Source organism: Nelumbo nucifera, chromosome 3 (genome assembly GCF_055504915.1).
Source record: "Nelumbo nucifera cultivar China Antique chromosome 3, China Antique-T2T, whole genome shotgun sequence".
Taxonomy (NCBI): Eukaryota; Viridiplantae; Streptophyta; class Magnoliopsida; order Proteales; family Nelumbonaceae; genus Nelumbo; species Nelumbo nucifera.
The window spans coordinates 32407257-32423449 of record NC_142651.1 but is presented as its reverse complement, the minus strand read 5'-3'; the positions used below and the strand labels follow the sequence as shown (position 1 = coordinate 32423449).

The 16193-nt window shown below is 40.0% G+C and overlaps 1 protein-coding gene across 7 annotated transcripts in view; it reads right to left on the bottom strand.

Moving 5' to 3' along the window:
• The window catches only part of LOC104591646 (CDT1-like protein a, chloroplastic), a 47241-nt gene extending 31268 nt beyond the window's left edge, over window positions 1–15973 (bottom strand). For 2 of the 7 annotated variants that reach the window (XR_016084495.1, XM_010250591.3), the window contains exons 1-3: window positions 15619–15960; window positions 13418–13679; window positions 13219–13338 (exon numbers count right to left, since the gene is read on the bottom strand). Coding sequence is in view for 6 of the 7 variants with exons in the window: in XM_010250591.3 (XP_010248893.1) it covers window positions 13219–13338; window positions 13418–13650 (353 nt within the window). In the remaining variant the exon portion in view is untranslated. Of the gene's footprint in view, window positions 1–13218; window positions 13339–13417; window positions 13693–13780; window positions 13819–14015; window positions 14081–15618 lie in introns of all 7 variants that reach the window. The other 5 variants (XM_088901990.1, XM_088901989.1, XM_088901991.1 and 2 more) reach the window with 5 other exon arrangements.
• Window positions 15974–16193: the final 220 nt, after the last annotated feature.

Here is a 16193-nt window from a genome sequence, read left to right as displayed (position 1 = left end):
GAGCCCAACTAAGGTTAAAGGTTCCTACTTGGGAGTCTTTCTTCTTCCCCTTCTGCCACAAAACTCAATGTCCCCTTCTATATCTGAAATCAGCCTATCTACCTCAATTCTTTTCTTTTTCTTTCTGTTATTTCCCACTCCCCAGGTGCTTGGACATTTTTTGGGTTCCCATTCTCATATGTCTTTTCCTCCAAATAATCCTATGTGATCTTATACTCCTCCAATAGTTCATAGGTTTGCCCCCAAATCCTCTCTAATTCTTCCTCCTGCAATTTTTTCAAGAGTAGCTCTCCCCCCTCCTTTTCACAATTTTTGTCAACATTCTCAGAAACCACACCCAACCCCTCCCTTTGCGTGTATTCCTCAAGAAGAGCACATATTAGATTCCAGATTCTCTCTAACTCCTCTTTTTTTTTCTCAACTGAAGCTCTCTCTCCTTTTCAACACAACCATTAACTATGCCCAAACCTTCCCCTCTAAAAGTTCTTCTTTCCAGTTGAGAAGCTGAGATACTTGTTTCAAGCACAGAACCAACATCAGTATCAAAAACCAAATGAACAGACATACCTATACCAGTATGGAGCGAGGATGAAGGTTCTAAAGTCCTAGAAAGGTAATCGGGGGCTGCCGCCAAACCTTGTGTCTGACGAGAAAGTGGAAGTGAATTTGGTTCTATTAAAGTTGTGTTAACTGTAACATCCAAATCCACCTTAGCATTTTGTCCCCCAACCGCTAAATCTATGTTCTGTGAACAAAAAGATTCATGTTCCTCTGATTCGATGAAGAGAGTGTGTTGCTCTGTTGAAAAGGGAATAGGCTCTGGGTTAAGTGCCCCCTCTGTTTCCTTTGTAGGCTATGCTGGATTTACCGCCAATTTTGGTGACCTAAGAGTTTGCAAAACTTCCTCCTGGACATCTTCTGATGGGCCCAAGGCATCATCTTCTAAGAAAAGCAAGTCTGTGTGAAAGCTTTCATCCTCTAAGATCGACCTTGACAACTACAAATCCACACTACCAAGGTTGACTGTATCGTCTGTGTTAGACTCTGAAGAAAAATCCTCCTCCTTGGAGTTGTCTTCCTCCTCCATTTCTAACTGAATGTGTTTGACACTTCGGGGATTGCAACGATCAGATGAGAGATTCTGTAGCTTCTTGAACGAGATCCACTGTAAAGAGCTCCTATTCTGGGTTGAGGCTGAAACCTGATTTGTAGGGCTTGAGGAAGAAGATAGACCACAGTTAGTGTCTATTGAAAGGAGGCCCTTTAGAAGAGCTTTGAACCGCGTGCATTTTCTCCAACTTGCTATTAAGGGACATCTTTGAAGAAACTTTTTGCATCTTCGATTCTAAAACTTGCTTCTCACACAAAATTCATTGGTTAGCAAATGGAAAATTGACAGCTCTCGCCTTATGCCATGTGCCTAAAAATCGTTGTAGCAAGTTGACTCAACAGACTTGATCATTTTCTCCACCTTGACCACCACAAAGAACCAAATGTCATTGTCTAACACCTGAAAAGTGTGAGGAATGGAATGGATCCCTTTGCTTCTCACCTTGAGTCTTGTAAACTGCAACTCTTGCAAAAGTTTAGTTTTGGGATCTACTTTGCAGGTATGTTGAATTCTCTCTTCTGTGATTTCAGCTCTAAAGACTTGTAGTGATGTTGTTGTCATGTCTAAAGGCTGCCGCCCCCTCCTCCTTTTAGGAGTTGTTGATCCAAATCATATTTGGATTAGACTTCCCTTTAAGTGATAAGGGTAAACCCTTATTTTATCTACAGATTGGATCATCCTTCTCCTAATCTCATTATGAGGTTTCCAGATCTGAATCACATTCAGATCTAGACTCTCTGAGTGGATAGGGTTAAGACCCAATCCTATCTGCTAATCCAATCTCATAATTCGCCCTTTTAATTTAACTGCTTAAATTAGCCCAATTCGAAATGAGCTTTAGGCCCATTAAGGTTATGTACTCACTTAGCCTTCCTAATTGTTGCCCAGTTGGGCTTCCTTGTATGGCGTGGGACCCAAACATTGATCTACACATCAGCCACATGGGTTCAGCCCAGCCTTTGTTACAAGGTCTGGCCGAATACACTGTTATGGACAGTACACCCCCTGAAACCCATCACATGGGCTCTATGGGCCCGACACTTACCCTAAGTGGTCCCTGGGACAAGCCACCTTGTAACACCTAGGGACTGTGAGCAAATGCAAGATTAGCCCATCAGGTATTACCCTCTATGGTCTTACACTTAACCTCTCAGCCCATAATGATCAAACACTGCCCGACAAAAGAGGACATCTCCCTCGGCTGCAAGGAACAGTGATGCACTCTCTGCTTATATGGATTCCGGGAATTAAAACTTTTTGCAAACAATTCGGAAACCATAATATGTATATACTTTTATATCTCGTATAAAATATATTTTGCAAAACAAATCTCAACGATTGAAATCGGCTACCAGCAGTCTTGGTTTCCATCAGAGAGAGTGAATCCCGGATCATTACCTTTGTCCGACAAAGGGGCTGATCCTGTCACTATGATCACCCATTCAGATGAATTCTCAGACTGTCCCAACATACCCAAGTTTTAACCCCCGCTAAGGATCTCACTGATTGGTTCATCAAAGACAACCCAATCTGACACCTAGTGCAGTATCATAATCGAGTCTAGGGGTCGGGTGTAACTTTCCAGTTTTGCCCATTAATCTCCAAGGTTCGGGGCAATACTGGAAATCTGGTCCGGTTCAGAGATTCAATTAATCCTACACTGCATGTGCCTTGGGTCTCACCATGGCGGCTGAGACAGGCCACCCCAACCGACTTGGTGGCACATCAGTGTCAGCCTTATCAGGATAGGTCTCCCCAGACCGACCCACTGGCTGTGAACATTCTAAACTAACACGAGTCTCATTAAGTGTCCAGTTTAAGGGTATTACACAGAAACATACCACAGGAACATGAATCAAATATGTACTTTTATTCATTTACAATAAACTCATAATGTACATCATTCTGATTGAAACTAAGGGCATACAAAAACTGCCCAACAACCAGAGCAGGTAATCTAATCAAATTATCCTCTTAGTTCTATTCGTTCCTTTTTCTCTCTTGTTTGTGTGACTGGTAGAAGACTGATTTGGAATCCTACCTGAACTGATTGAAGATTCTTTCCTTTTCCTTGGTTGTATACCAAGGGGATTCATTTCAGATGGGAACATAGATCTCGGAAATTAAGGAAGCCTGTTTTTGGAAGTTTATTAATTGTATTCTCAGTCGAGGGTGTATACCCAGATCATCTGGGTTTATGGATATTACCTACAAGGCCGATAGTGGATCAGAAGTGTAGTTTTCACTTGTTGGTGATTGTTGTGGCTTTGTGTGTACAAACTCAAGACAAGTTCTTTTCTAAACTCCAGTTGATCAGCAGCATAGAAAAATTTTTGAAAGGCTAGTTAATATCTCACCAGACTAGCGTTCATTGAAGAATCGATTATCATATAGTGTTCCAAAGCTATTGGTATTGAAACATGTTGACAGATCTGAAAAGTAGAGGTAGTATGGTTCAGCTAGCCTGCAGTTTGCCTTTCTTGCGCTGGTAGTAATGTTTACTAAGGAAGGTATACAAGTGTTTTCCAAGTTAAAGATATCAAAAAAGGAGAAGAAGAGAAGAGGAAGGGAAAAGAAGAAGGGAAAAGAGGAAGAGAGGAGAGAAATTTTGGATTCAAAATCACAAAGCTGGAGGCGCCAGCTATTAGCTTTTATATTAGGGTGACCCAACTAATAATAAAAAAAGTAGAATTACAAGAGTGCCCCCTAAAGCAATAAAGGACAGAAATATAAATAAAAAATTGAGAACAACTAACTGATTTCAACACTCCCCCTCAAGTTGGGACATAGATATCAATCATGCCCTACTTGTCGCATAAATCATTGTGCCACAAATGATGTAATCCCTTGGTAAAGATGCTTGCAAGTTGATCTGTGGAACTAACATATGGAATGCACACTTCGCCATTTATAATTTTTTCCCTAATAAAATGCCTGCCAACCTCAATAAGTTTAGTTCTATCATGAAACACTAGGTTGCCAGCAATGTTGATAGCAGCTTTATTATCACAATACAAGGATATGGGGCCATCAACAGTTAATCACAACTCGTTCAACAAGTTCTTCATCCACATAACTTCAGCCACTCCATAGGACATTGCTATATAGCTTCAGCATTAGACCTCGCCACAACATTCTGTTTCTCGCTTCTCCACGTGACTAGGCTTCCTCCCACAAAGGTAAAACCCACTAATCCGGCCCAATCAGCATCTGTATACACCTCAACCATCAAGTTACCATTCTTCTGAAAAAGTAAACCAGCCCCTGGGAACTTCTTTAGGTACCTGAGGATTCTATCAACTACCTCTATGTTTGTAGTCTTAGGAGCATGCATGAATTGGCTAAGAACACCCACAGCATAAGCAATGTCTGATCGTGTCATAGACAAACATAATAGTCTGCCACAAGACTTTGGAATTGATTTACATCCTTGATAGGCTCACCTTGACAATCACCTAATCTATGGTTTTGATCAATGGGTGAATCAACAGGCTTAAAATTTTCCTATATCCTATAATAAATCTAGGATGTATTTTCTTTGAGAAATGAAGATCCCCTTTTTCGAACGGGCCACTTCAATTCCAAGAAAACACTTTAAGGGACCTAGTTCCTTTACCTTAAATTGAGTGGCTAGAAACCCCTTTAGTCTCTAAATTTCCACCTTCCAGTTGCCTCTAATCACTATGTCATAAACATACACTATCAAGGAGAAGAAGAGAAGAAGAGAAGAAGAGAAGTTTGAAAGAAAAGAGAGCAATAATCTAGCTGCCCGCCCCCTTCACTTATTATTTATACTAAAATAATAGAACAGTACAAAGACAACTATGCCCTTATAGGGCGGCAAAACATAAAACAGCATATATAACACACAAAAACATAATAAAATTTGGACTCACATAACTACTGTGGTCCCCACCTCCTATCTAACAACTAACATAAAACATCTACTCAGAAAAACATCATAAAACTAATTAATCTTCAACACTCCCCCTCAAGTTGGGACTAAATGTCACACATTCCCAACATGCATAGATCATGTTCAAGCTTGTTCTTTGCCACCCCTTTAGTGAGAACATCAGCCAACCACAACTCTGAAGAGACATAAGGCAAACAAACTTCTCTGATTGTTACCCTTTTCTCTAATAAAGTGTCTATCAACTTCAATGTGTTTTGTCCTATCATGCTGAATTGGATTGTGGGCAATATTGATTGCAGCCTGATTGTCACAGTATAACATCATAGGTTCCTCTGCTTTCACCCCAATCTCACTCAAAAGAGATCTAACCCAAAGAAGTTCCAAGACACCATGGATCTATACTCAACTACACTTGACCTTGCCACAACCGCTTGATTCTTACTCTTTCAGGAGATCAAGTTTCCACCTACAAAAGTACACACTCCTAATGTAGACCTCATGTCATCTAAGCAACCTACCTAGTATGCATTTGTATAGGATTCCAGCTTCAGATTCTCATGATTTGAGAAGAAAATGCCTCTACCAGGGTGCTTTTTCAGATATGCAAATACTCTCCCAATAGTTTCCCAGTGCTGAACTCGAGGTGCATGCATATACTGACTCACAACACTGACAGCATAAGAAATATCTAGTCGTGTCATATAGAAATACAACAGTCGGCCCACCATTCTTTGATATCTCCCCACATCCTTTACCAATTCACCATCCACACCATTAATTCTATGATTTGGATCAATAGGAGTGTCTGTTGGTTTGGTCCCCAGCTTCCCAGTCTCTCGCACTAGGTCAAGTACATACTTTCTCTATGAAATGAAAATCCCATGCTTGGATCTTGCAACTTCAATCCCTAAGAAGTATTTGAGCTCACCAACATCTTTGATCTCAAATTCTTGCTACAATGATTTTTTGAGATCATCAATCCCTCCAGATCATTTCCTGTCACCACTATATCATCCACATACACAATCAGAATTAACACCAGAGCATCTCTCCTCTTCACAAAGAGGGTGTCATCAGATTGTGTCTATGTGTATCCAAAACGGATGAATGCCCCTCTGAACCTGTCAAACCAAGCCCTAGGTGACTGTTTCAGTCCATACAGAGATTTTCTGAGTCTGCACACCTTTCCTTTACCAACATTTTCATAAAAGCCTGCTGGAATGTCAATATATACCTTCTCCTGTAAGTCACCATTGAGGAAAGCATTTTTTACATCAAGCTGGACCAAGGGCCATGAATAGGTGGCTGCTAGAGATAAAAGGATACGAACTGAACTCATCTTAGCTACTGGTGCAAAGGTTTCCAGATAATCAACACCATAGGTCTAAGTATACCCTTTTGCTACCAACCTTGCCTTGTACCTCTCTATCTTGCCATCAGCCTTATACTTCACTGTGAATACCCATCGACATCCGATTGTCTCCTTGTCTGGGGGGAGATCAACTATTTCCCAAGTTTGGTTTTTGACCAAAGCATCAATCTCATCTTGCATGGCCGTTTTCCACTTAGATTTGGAGAGAGCCTCAGTAACATTCCTGGGTATAGACATAGAATCCAAGGAAGAAAGAAAAGCACGGTAGGAGGGTGATAAGGCACTGTAGGAAAGATGGTGTGAAATGCAATGGGTTGTACACTTTCTCTTCCCCTTACGAAGTGCAATGGGAAGATCAAGGTCAGTGGGATCAGCTACAACAATGGTGTTAGGGACAGAAACATTATCATCAGAAAACATAACAGGCTCAAGCTCAAGAGGAATACCTGGAACTATATCTGCCGAATCTGGAGTTTCAGAAGGACTGACAGAGAGTGGTGTGGGTTGAGGATGTGTGGAGTCGACCAGCATCTGTCGGCACTGGTATTGTTGTGAGGCTGCTCGTAGTGACTCAGGTAATGAAACTGGAGGTGCAGGTGCTAGCTGAACTGATGGTGTAGGTGGTGGTTGAACTAATGGAAGCACCACAGAAATAGGAAGAGGAACAGATTGTGAGTTCTTCTCCCCAAAACTCTCCCCCTAAGGAGAACCACTCAAGAACAATGTAGATTCAAAAAAGGTAACATCCATAGTGACAAATCTTCTCCTCGACACTGGGTCATAACAGCAATACCCCTTTTGGTTCTGAGCATACCCAAGAAAAACACATTTCTTGGCCTTAGGATCCAATTTCTTGCGATGAGGGCCAAGAATGTAAACAAAAGAAACACAACCAAAACCCTCAGAGGTATATGAAATATCTCTCCATCTGAAAAAAGAAGGTTAAATGGCACCTTAAACCTCAAAGACCGTGAAGGAACACGGTTAATCAAATGCACAACTGTAAGAATTGCATCTCCCCAGAACTGCACAGGAACTGAAGCACACACCATAAGACTCCTTGCCACCCCCACAATGTGTTTGTTTTTCCTCTCAGCAACTCCATTCTGTTGCGGTATATATGCACAACTGCTCTAATGAACCACACCATGTTCTAATAGATACGTGGTTAGGTCCTTCTCAAAGTACTCTCTGGCATTATCTAATCTAAAAGCCTTAGTTCTCACTCCAAATTGTGTGAGAACCATCTGGTGGAATTGTCGTACTAAGTTAGGAACCTCATCACGTGATTTCATCAAATATATCCAAGAATATCGTGTATAATCATCCACAAACAAGAGAAAGTAACGGAATCCTCCCATGGAAGGGATTTGATATGGCCCCATACATCAGTGTCAACTATATTAAAAGCAAAAGTACTTCTTTTATTACTTGGTTTAAAAGACTACCTACAATGCTTTCCTAACTGACAACTCTCACACTCCAAAGTAGATAATTGAATAGACTCAAACAACTTTGGGAAAAGACATTTCAAAGAACTAAAAGAAAGATGTCCCAAGCGCTTGTGCCACAGCATAATCTGGTTCATTGACTCTGACCCACTACTACTACTGTTGCAAACATGATGGCCCTGATGTCTCAGAATCTCATCCAGAAGGTAGACTCCATTCACCTCACGACCACTCCCAATCATCTTCTTTGACTCCAGATCTTGCAAAACACAATTACCAAGAAGAAAGGTCACTGAACAATTCAAATTTTTGGTCAAAGAACTAACAGACAATAGGTTGGTATGAAGTCTAGGGACATGTAAAACAGAAGACAGAGTTATATCATTGGCCACTCTAACTGTCCCCTTCCCAGCAATGGGCACATTTGAACCATCTGCTGTAGAGACTTCGTCTCTACCAGAGCACAACTAATAGGAACTAAAAAAGGTAGGGGCATTAGTCATATGCTCAAATGGTCCTGAGTCTAAAATCCAGGGAGGTCCCTCCTTACCTGAAGTGGATGCAAGATTTGCAGTTGCATATGAACTACTTGTATGTGCAAAGGAAGTGGTGTAGTTGGCTCCTGCATTCTGCTGTCCATCTGGAAGGCTAGAGCTGGGTGAATCTTTCTTACTCATAAGCTGTCCAAACCTCTCCAATTATATTCTCACTACTGCTACTACAATGGATTCCCAATCAGTTTGGGAGAGAGGGGCTGGAGAGTCTCCTGTAGTGACTACATTTGCATTCCCCTTCTTGTTTCTTATCCGAGCAGGCATAAGATTTGGATGAAGCTTCCAACAAGTGTCCCTGGTATGCTTACGCTTCTTGCAATAATCACACACCAAGTCCTTATCTTCCCTTCTAGTCTCACTACTCCCCCTGTCTCCATTCGGCTTAGGTTTTGTTGTACCAACCATCGCCGACTAGTCAATCCCAGGCTGTCTCAGCATTACATTCCTCCTACTCTCCTCTCCATAGACAAAAACATAGGCCTGAGAGAGTGTCACACCCTCCCTAGAAAGAATATGCTGCCTAGCAATGTCAAATTCAGGGTTCAGCCCTGCGAAGAACTCAAAAACCCTATTCCTCTCTAATAGTCTGTGATAAGTTGCTGCATCATTTACACTTTCCCATACCACAGTTTCTAAGTGATCTATTTCCTGCCATAGGGATTTTAGCATGGAGAAATACACAGCAAGAGGTTTTTCTCCCTGTTTCATACTTATCACCTGATTTCTTAACTGATAGGCTCTGGCTTCATTTTGCTTCTGAGAGTAGGTTTCAGTCACTCCATCCCAAATCTCCTTAGCAGTATTAGCCCATAGGAAATTTTTTGCAATAGAATTACACAGCCAGGACATTACCATGTAATTCTCTTGCACCCATCGAGAAGAATCTGTATCAGGTTTCTTCTCCTCCCCAGTGAGATACCCTAATTTTCCACGGGCACCAATAGCCATCTTAGCTGATTATGCCCACTCCAAATAATTTGTACCATCAAGTTTTACTGTAGTAATGATCCCAAACCCAAAAATATCACTACTACCTCCCACACCCAGTCCCACAGTACCGGTAGATTTCATCTCGGTATTCCAACTCTCCATTTTACTTCAAACAGTTCAACAGTATGAAAAAAATAGATTGGAGACCTTCAAAAAATAATTTAATATCACACACACAGAAACAACCCTTCCAGAAGAAGAAAACCCTAGCTGGAGGGAAATCTCTCTCCTCCCCACGCCTCCCAACAGAGAGAAAAGTGAATTGATCACTCCGAGAGGCCTAGAAAATTCTAGAAACCAAACCGCCCTCTTCAGAAAATCAAAAGAAAACTAACAATACCTGGGCACCCAAGATCAGATCAAAAACAAAGAGTCCAACTTTTCTGGGACTCTTCCCCGTACTCCAGTTCTTCCTGATTTTGATGTCGAACAGTAGATCACCTTCCTGATGTCTAGATCCCACCAAAAACTCCAAGAACTGGGCAATCTATAGCAGATCGATCAGCCCTTTACTACTTCATGCAGTCGGCTGATCTAAGGCTGCATGAGAATGCTTCAAGAAACCCTAGTCGATGCTCTGATACCAAGTAGGAATCTACTGAATTAAAAATACGAAAGAAAGTAGTTTCTTGAAGAGAGAAGGAAGAGAGAAGGAGAAGAAGAGAAGTTTGGAAGAAGAGAGAGCAATAATCTAGCCGCCCCCTTCACTTATTATTTATACTAAAATAATAGACTAGTACAAAGACAACTATGCCGTTATAGGGTGGCAAAACATAAAATAGCATATATAACATACAAAAACATAATAAAATTTGGACTCACATAACTACTGTGGTCTCCACCTCCTATCTAACAACTAACATAAAACATCTACTCAAAAAAACATCATAAAACTAATTAATCTTCAACACCTCCGAAACCCACTTACCTGGGTAGAAGAGAGGATCACATGATCCACAGAAGAAGAAAGATCTGTCTTCACAGCATCAGAGTTCCCTCCCTTTAAGGGTTTCTTGGCACACGACCAAGGAAGAAGGGAAGAGGACTAGTAGAACCCCCTTCAGATCAGTCTGATCTACTTCTTGATCAGATTTGATCCACAGCAAGGTGAAGTCAAAAAATGAAGGATTGAGAAGACTTATCGCACTCATTCTAACCTCAGAAAACCCGCTCTGATACCATTTTTCCAGGTTAAAGATATCAAAAGAGAAGAAGAGAAGAGGAAGGGAGAAGAGAGAATTTTTGGATTCAAAATCACATAGCTGGCAGCACCAGTTATTACCTATTATATTAGGGCAACCCAACTAATAAGAGAAGAGGAAGGGAGAAGAGAGAATTTTTTGGATTCAAAATCACATAGCTGGCAGCGCCAGTAGTTGTATGTGGTGATCGATCTGTGTTAACAGATTTGTAACTTATCAGAGTTGTGATTGGTTAATCTAGGTTACTCTAAGACCTTGTAGCAGTGATAAATATGGCAACTGAAGATTCAGCCACGTCTATCATTTCGGGTACACAACATATTGGAGTCAAGGTACAGATAACATGCTTGTTCCTATCTACATTACACCCCTAGATGGTTTCAGTTATCTGGTGTGGTCTAAAGGTATAAAGTTGTTTGAGAGAGAGAGAGAGAGAGAGAGAGGAAAACTCAGGTACCTTAATGGAAGAATTGTAGAACCTCAAGAAGGTGGTCCTCTTCATGACAGGTAGTGGGAACAAGAAAATTACATAATCATGCCCTGGTTATTGACCTCAATACAGCCTTCTCTGAGAAAGAACTTCATGTGGACTGAAAAGACAAAGGAGATTAGGGACCAAGGCCGCATACTGAACAAAGACATCATGCCAGGGTAATATCAGTTACAGGTGGAGTCTTCATCTTGTAAGCAAGGGGACTGTTGTTACGAGTGTTTACATATGTATTATTTTATTATGTTATGTAATGGGGTATACTTGTACTTTCACCTCCCCTTACAACACCCTAATATAGAAGTTAGAGTGGACACCACCACTGATATCTTTTTGCTCCAATCTTTGTTTTTTCTCTGCTGACTGCTGTATTCTTCTTTTCCTTCTTATTCAAACTAGATGGTATCAGAGCAGGTTTTGACAAGGATTTGAAGTTCGTGTGACTTTTCCTTCTCCCTCCTTTAATCTGTTTTCCTTTGAGAAGGGTGGAACTTACTACATCTGGACTAGAGTTGATTGGGTAAGGTAGTCCCTCCTATTTTTTCTTTTTCCTTTTGGTCATAGTACCAAAAGGTTCATAGTTTTCAGTGTCTTTCACTGAGGAGAGGTATAAGGATTTGGAGAAGTTCTCCCTCTATTGATTGATGCTTTCTTGATCTCAAACTCCCTCGGCCTGGTTCACGGCCTGTTTATGGATCCCCTACAAGGGTTTTGTTGAGATTAGTAGTATTACTAAATCTCAAAATTGTTATATAACCTTTCTTCCTACTTCTTGTGTTTTTCAGGATTTGGCTTCAAGGAAAACAATTGGTAGGGGACATATCTCTGTCGTGGATGATGGTGCTAGTCTGGAGGCATATAAATCCCCTCTATTTCCAATTCCTCATCATACCTTTGGGATTGAGTGCAATGTTTATGACCCCTCTCCTTCACAAGTAACTTGATGCCAAGTCTATTCCATGTATCTTCCTTGGTTATTCTTCTTCTCAAAAAGGGATTAAGTGTTAGATCTTGTGTCTCGGATGTTATATGTTTCCTGGAAGAATCTTTTTTTAAGTCTCTGCCTATTCTCAGGGGGAGAAATGTTGCAGCGATGAGAGGTAGATTCAGTTACCCTTGTTTATTCCTATTTCTCATCCTCAGCAGCAACCTCTTCAGGTCCATTCTCATCACCAGAAGGATCAGCATATATCCCAAAGTAATATAAGATACTAGGCATATTTAAAAGCTTGAAAAGGTGGACATGTTTAATATTTATGCTCAGCGCTTTTTGAAGATAAATAAAGAAGACAATTAATTGAAAAGAAGAGTAAGATACATCATCTTACGTGACAGCATCACCACAAAAATGACAAAAAAAAATCACTGATCCAAAGATACAAAAAACAGTGTATGCAAAAAAATCTTCTCCAAAATCTTCTTTCCCGAGGCCTTCAAATTCTGGAATAATTAAAACCCAACCAATTATCTTCAAACTGATTGACGCCCCATAATTCTTCATATTTACGCTCAGCTTGAAGGGGAGTTATGAGATGATTGAGTGATACTAGGGGTATTTTACTCTTTATTGCTGGGCTGATTACGTGAAGCTTATTAAGTGGCATCATTGTAATGGTATCATTCTTATATTTAAGTCAATGACAAGGACATAAGATCCAAGATAGATTCTCAACCCATTCATGACAATACTTCTTTTCCTCTTCTTATTCTCCTCTTTCTCTTCACACAAGGCACCCCAACCACAAGTGATTTGAAAGTAAATTTGGGTAAGAGCTGCATTGCTGAATCTAGATTCCAGAATTTAGAAATGGAAGTTGTAAGGTTTGCTGAGATTTTAGGATTCTATTCCTGGAAAATATCCATCTGTTTGATGGTTCAACATATCCAATCAATCTGCTTCGTTGTCCTACACAAGGTCAAAAGTTTTTTATGATCAGGACCATCAGGTGTTCAGCCTAAAATGATTTTCCACCAGCTGTCTGAAATAAACCAGATAATACAACAGTTATAAAAGTAGTACTGAATATTTCTCCTGAAAATAATATTGTATTGTGTGGTGCTCATTGGAATCAATAAAAATGAGATGATAGTAAATCACATGTGAATAAATTCAGTTGCATCCTTCCAAGTACCTTTTTGTCAGTACTTCCACCTGACTGCTAATTTTTTGAAAGGTAGGCAACTTTTTACGTAGATGGAGCAACCTCAAGGAGCTGTTCATACAATCAAAGAACCCTATCATGGTCTTGTATCTGAAGACAGAAGACAACCAGTGGTTAGAATGAACTCCAATGATACACAATGCAAGACAGAAGCCTCTGAAGCACCTACTCATCTGAGAGTTCAAATGCTTCATCTTTCAGTAATTCTCTCTTCAAAGGCTGGGTGCTCTTCACTGGTGTCCAAGATCCAATATCATCTACTGAATCGTGGTTCTCGACACGTTGTTTGTTTTGCATGTGAACAACAGATAAATCACTTAATTTTTCCCCTACAGCAGGAATTTTTTGACACTTGGAATCCAAGGTATCTTTAATGCCTTCATCACATGTTTTCTCTTCCATGTTCTCTGCAGTAATAATAGAGTAGCAAGCTGGAAAACACAACTAGTATAATTGTCAATCCAGTAGATTTTGAAATATCAAAACAGCAAGAATAGTTGATAGTACAAAAGTAAAAGTAGGAAGGCCCTACAAAGAGAAATGTCTGAAAAGCAAAGTGAAGCAGCCCAGCTGCAAAAGAAGCAAAGTTTTTTTCTTCACTAAAAGAAGGGTGCATACAAGTAAGGAAGTTTTGAAGGAAACTAAGGAACATGAAAAGCATACGAAATCTCTCCTAAATGGTGATAAAATTGACACTCAAAAGCAGAAAACAAAGAATGAAAAAAGTGAGAAAACAGCAGGTGATGGAGGATGCGCAAGAAACTAACATGTTAGTTTCCTGTTGATAGATATCAGTGAAACACCTTATATACTCCTTACACTTTATTTGTTTCTGTTGAGGAATAACAAATCCAAGACATAAAATCAATTGCCAATGGAGAATATAAAAGGAAAATATAAAATAAAGCAATACATGAAGTATACAGAGATTCTCTCAACCCTGAAGTTCTGTGTTTATTTCAATCAATCAGAATCATACCTAAACCCTGAAGCACTGTATTTGTCTCAACCTTCGTTGAGTATCCAAAACTCCATCAGCACCAAATAAAGCAACACATTGATCATAGAGTTTTTTTGTTCAGCAAGAGTAGAATTTATTAAATAATTATTAAAACTACATGTTACATTTCTGTGGGTAGATCACCCACACCCAAGAAGACATCAAAATAAAGCCAGTATTCAATCCCACAACTCATACATTTTAGCCCAAAACAATCTAAATGATTAGCACTTATACTTATTTTTAAACAATGATAATTGTTTATCATGTTTGTTGGTAAGAGAGAATCCTTTGTAGTGCAACCAAACTAATAGTGAACCTCTCCCAAAGATCATGTTTTAACCTATGGCTGTGCTTAGCATCAACTGTTGCACTAGGACAGGCATATAGATTCCCAGAACTTTCCACCAAGACAAGAATCACTAAGTAAGGTCCCGCTGTAATTGGATTTGTTGTCCAGAACTTTCCACCAAGACAAGAATCACTAAGTAAAATCCCACCCTAATTGGCTTTGCTGTCCAGAACTTTCAAGACATTGTTTCTCTTTGCATGCTTTAATTTACATCAGGTCATCGGCTACTCATTCCATCTGAATTGTGATTACTTGGTGTAAGAACTAGAATAATGCCTACTGACTCAAGGAAACATTGACCTGACCAAGTAGGCCCCAGAATTTATGCCAGCAGCCATGCATTTACATTTATGATTAGGCATGAATAAAACAAAATAACAGAGTTAAAATCTGAAAGACCAACATTAGATGCACGAATATAATCCATGGATGCTTATGGAACTCTAACATAACATCTAAGAAAGAACTAGCCATGATAAGTGGATGCGGCAAACCATCCCCTATTCCCAAATAAAATAATTGCTCAGGTCGAATGGGTTCAAGGTCTTAAAAAAAGTACTGCATAAAAGAAGAAATAGTGAGAAAAAATACCGCAACAGATACGAAACAGATAAAGAAGAGGTCTGGCAACAACTGATCAAGGAAATCAACTCTTAGGAGACTAGAGTACGTATGGGCTACAAAGTCGTCCGGTGCATATACCGGGCTAGAAAGGAATTTCGATGCATGAAGTTTATACAAAACAAACTCATTAATCAAGTCTCATGTAGTTCTAAAAGGAATTCTAAATGTATACTTCGATCACCCGTCATGGAGGATGCGCAAAACAACAGAGGCGCAAAAAAAAACAGCCTGGTTTTTTACTACACACCAACTAATCAGATACGCAGAACAGAGGAACAAAAACCAAACTGGTTTCATTTCTCGCAACCCAGGTCGGGAGAAATAGGCGCAAAACAGAGTATGGAATTAACAGAGTATGGTTTCTAGTAAGGAAGTTGGGAAAAAGAAACCATACCTGTGTAAATGACAGTGGTCGGAAAAATAGACGTCGGAGGTTGCTGTGTTCACCGTCGTTCGTCGTCGATCCAATGTTCACCTTGAGCTCCCTGGGTCGTGCGCGGTAGCGAGAAATCGAAGGAATGAGGAACCAATTAAGGTTTCGAGTTTATCATGTTAAGCATGAATTTTTCTACTTCCGCTCAAATTATCAGGTGAAACTTCTTAGCGCGCTTCTTTCCTTTTTAGAAATTATGTATTATGTGACCGTTTTGCCATCAAGTTTCCGCCCTATTTCCTTTTAGGTTACCATTAACAGCAAGGGTCATTTACTTCACTCCGATCTCCTACCCACTATTTGTTCCCACATCTATACCCACGGAACATTACCGCCATGTAGTAGGAGCATCGCCCTGTGAAAAGTCCCGTTACATTTGAGTAGAGATGTGAGAACAACTAATGGGGAGCACCATCTATTTACCGTTACCAACCGAACTCTACGTGTTTTTTGGGCGTGAGCATATTTTGGGATTGATTTTTTAATAAAAAAGCTTATGTTCCTAAGACCCGCTTTATTTTTGTTTGGAAATATTT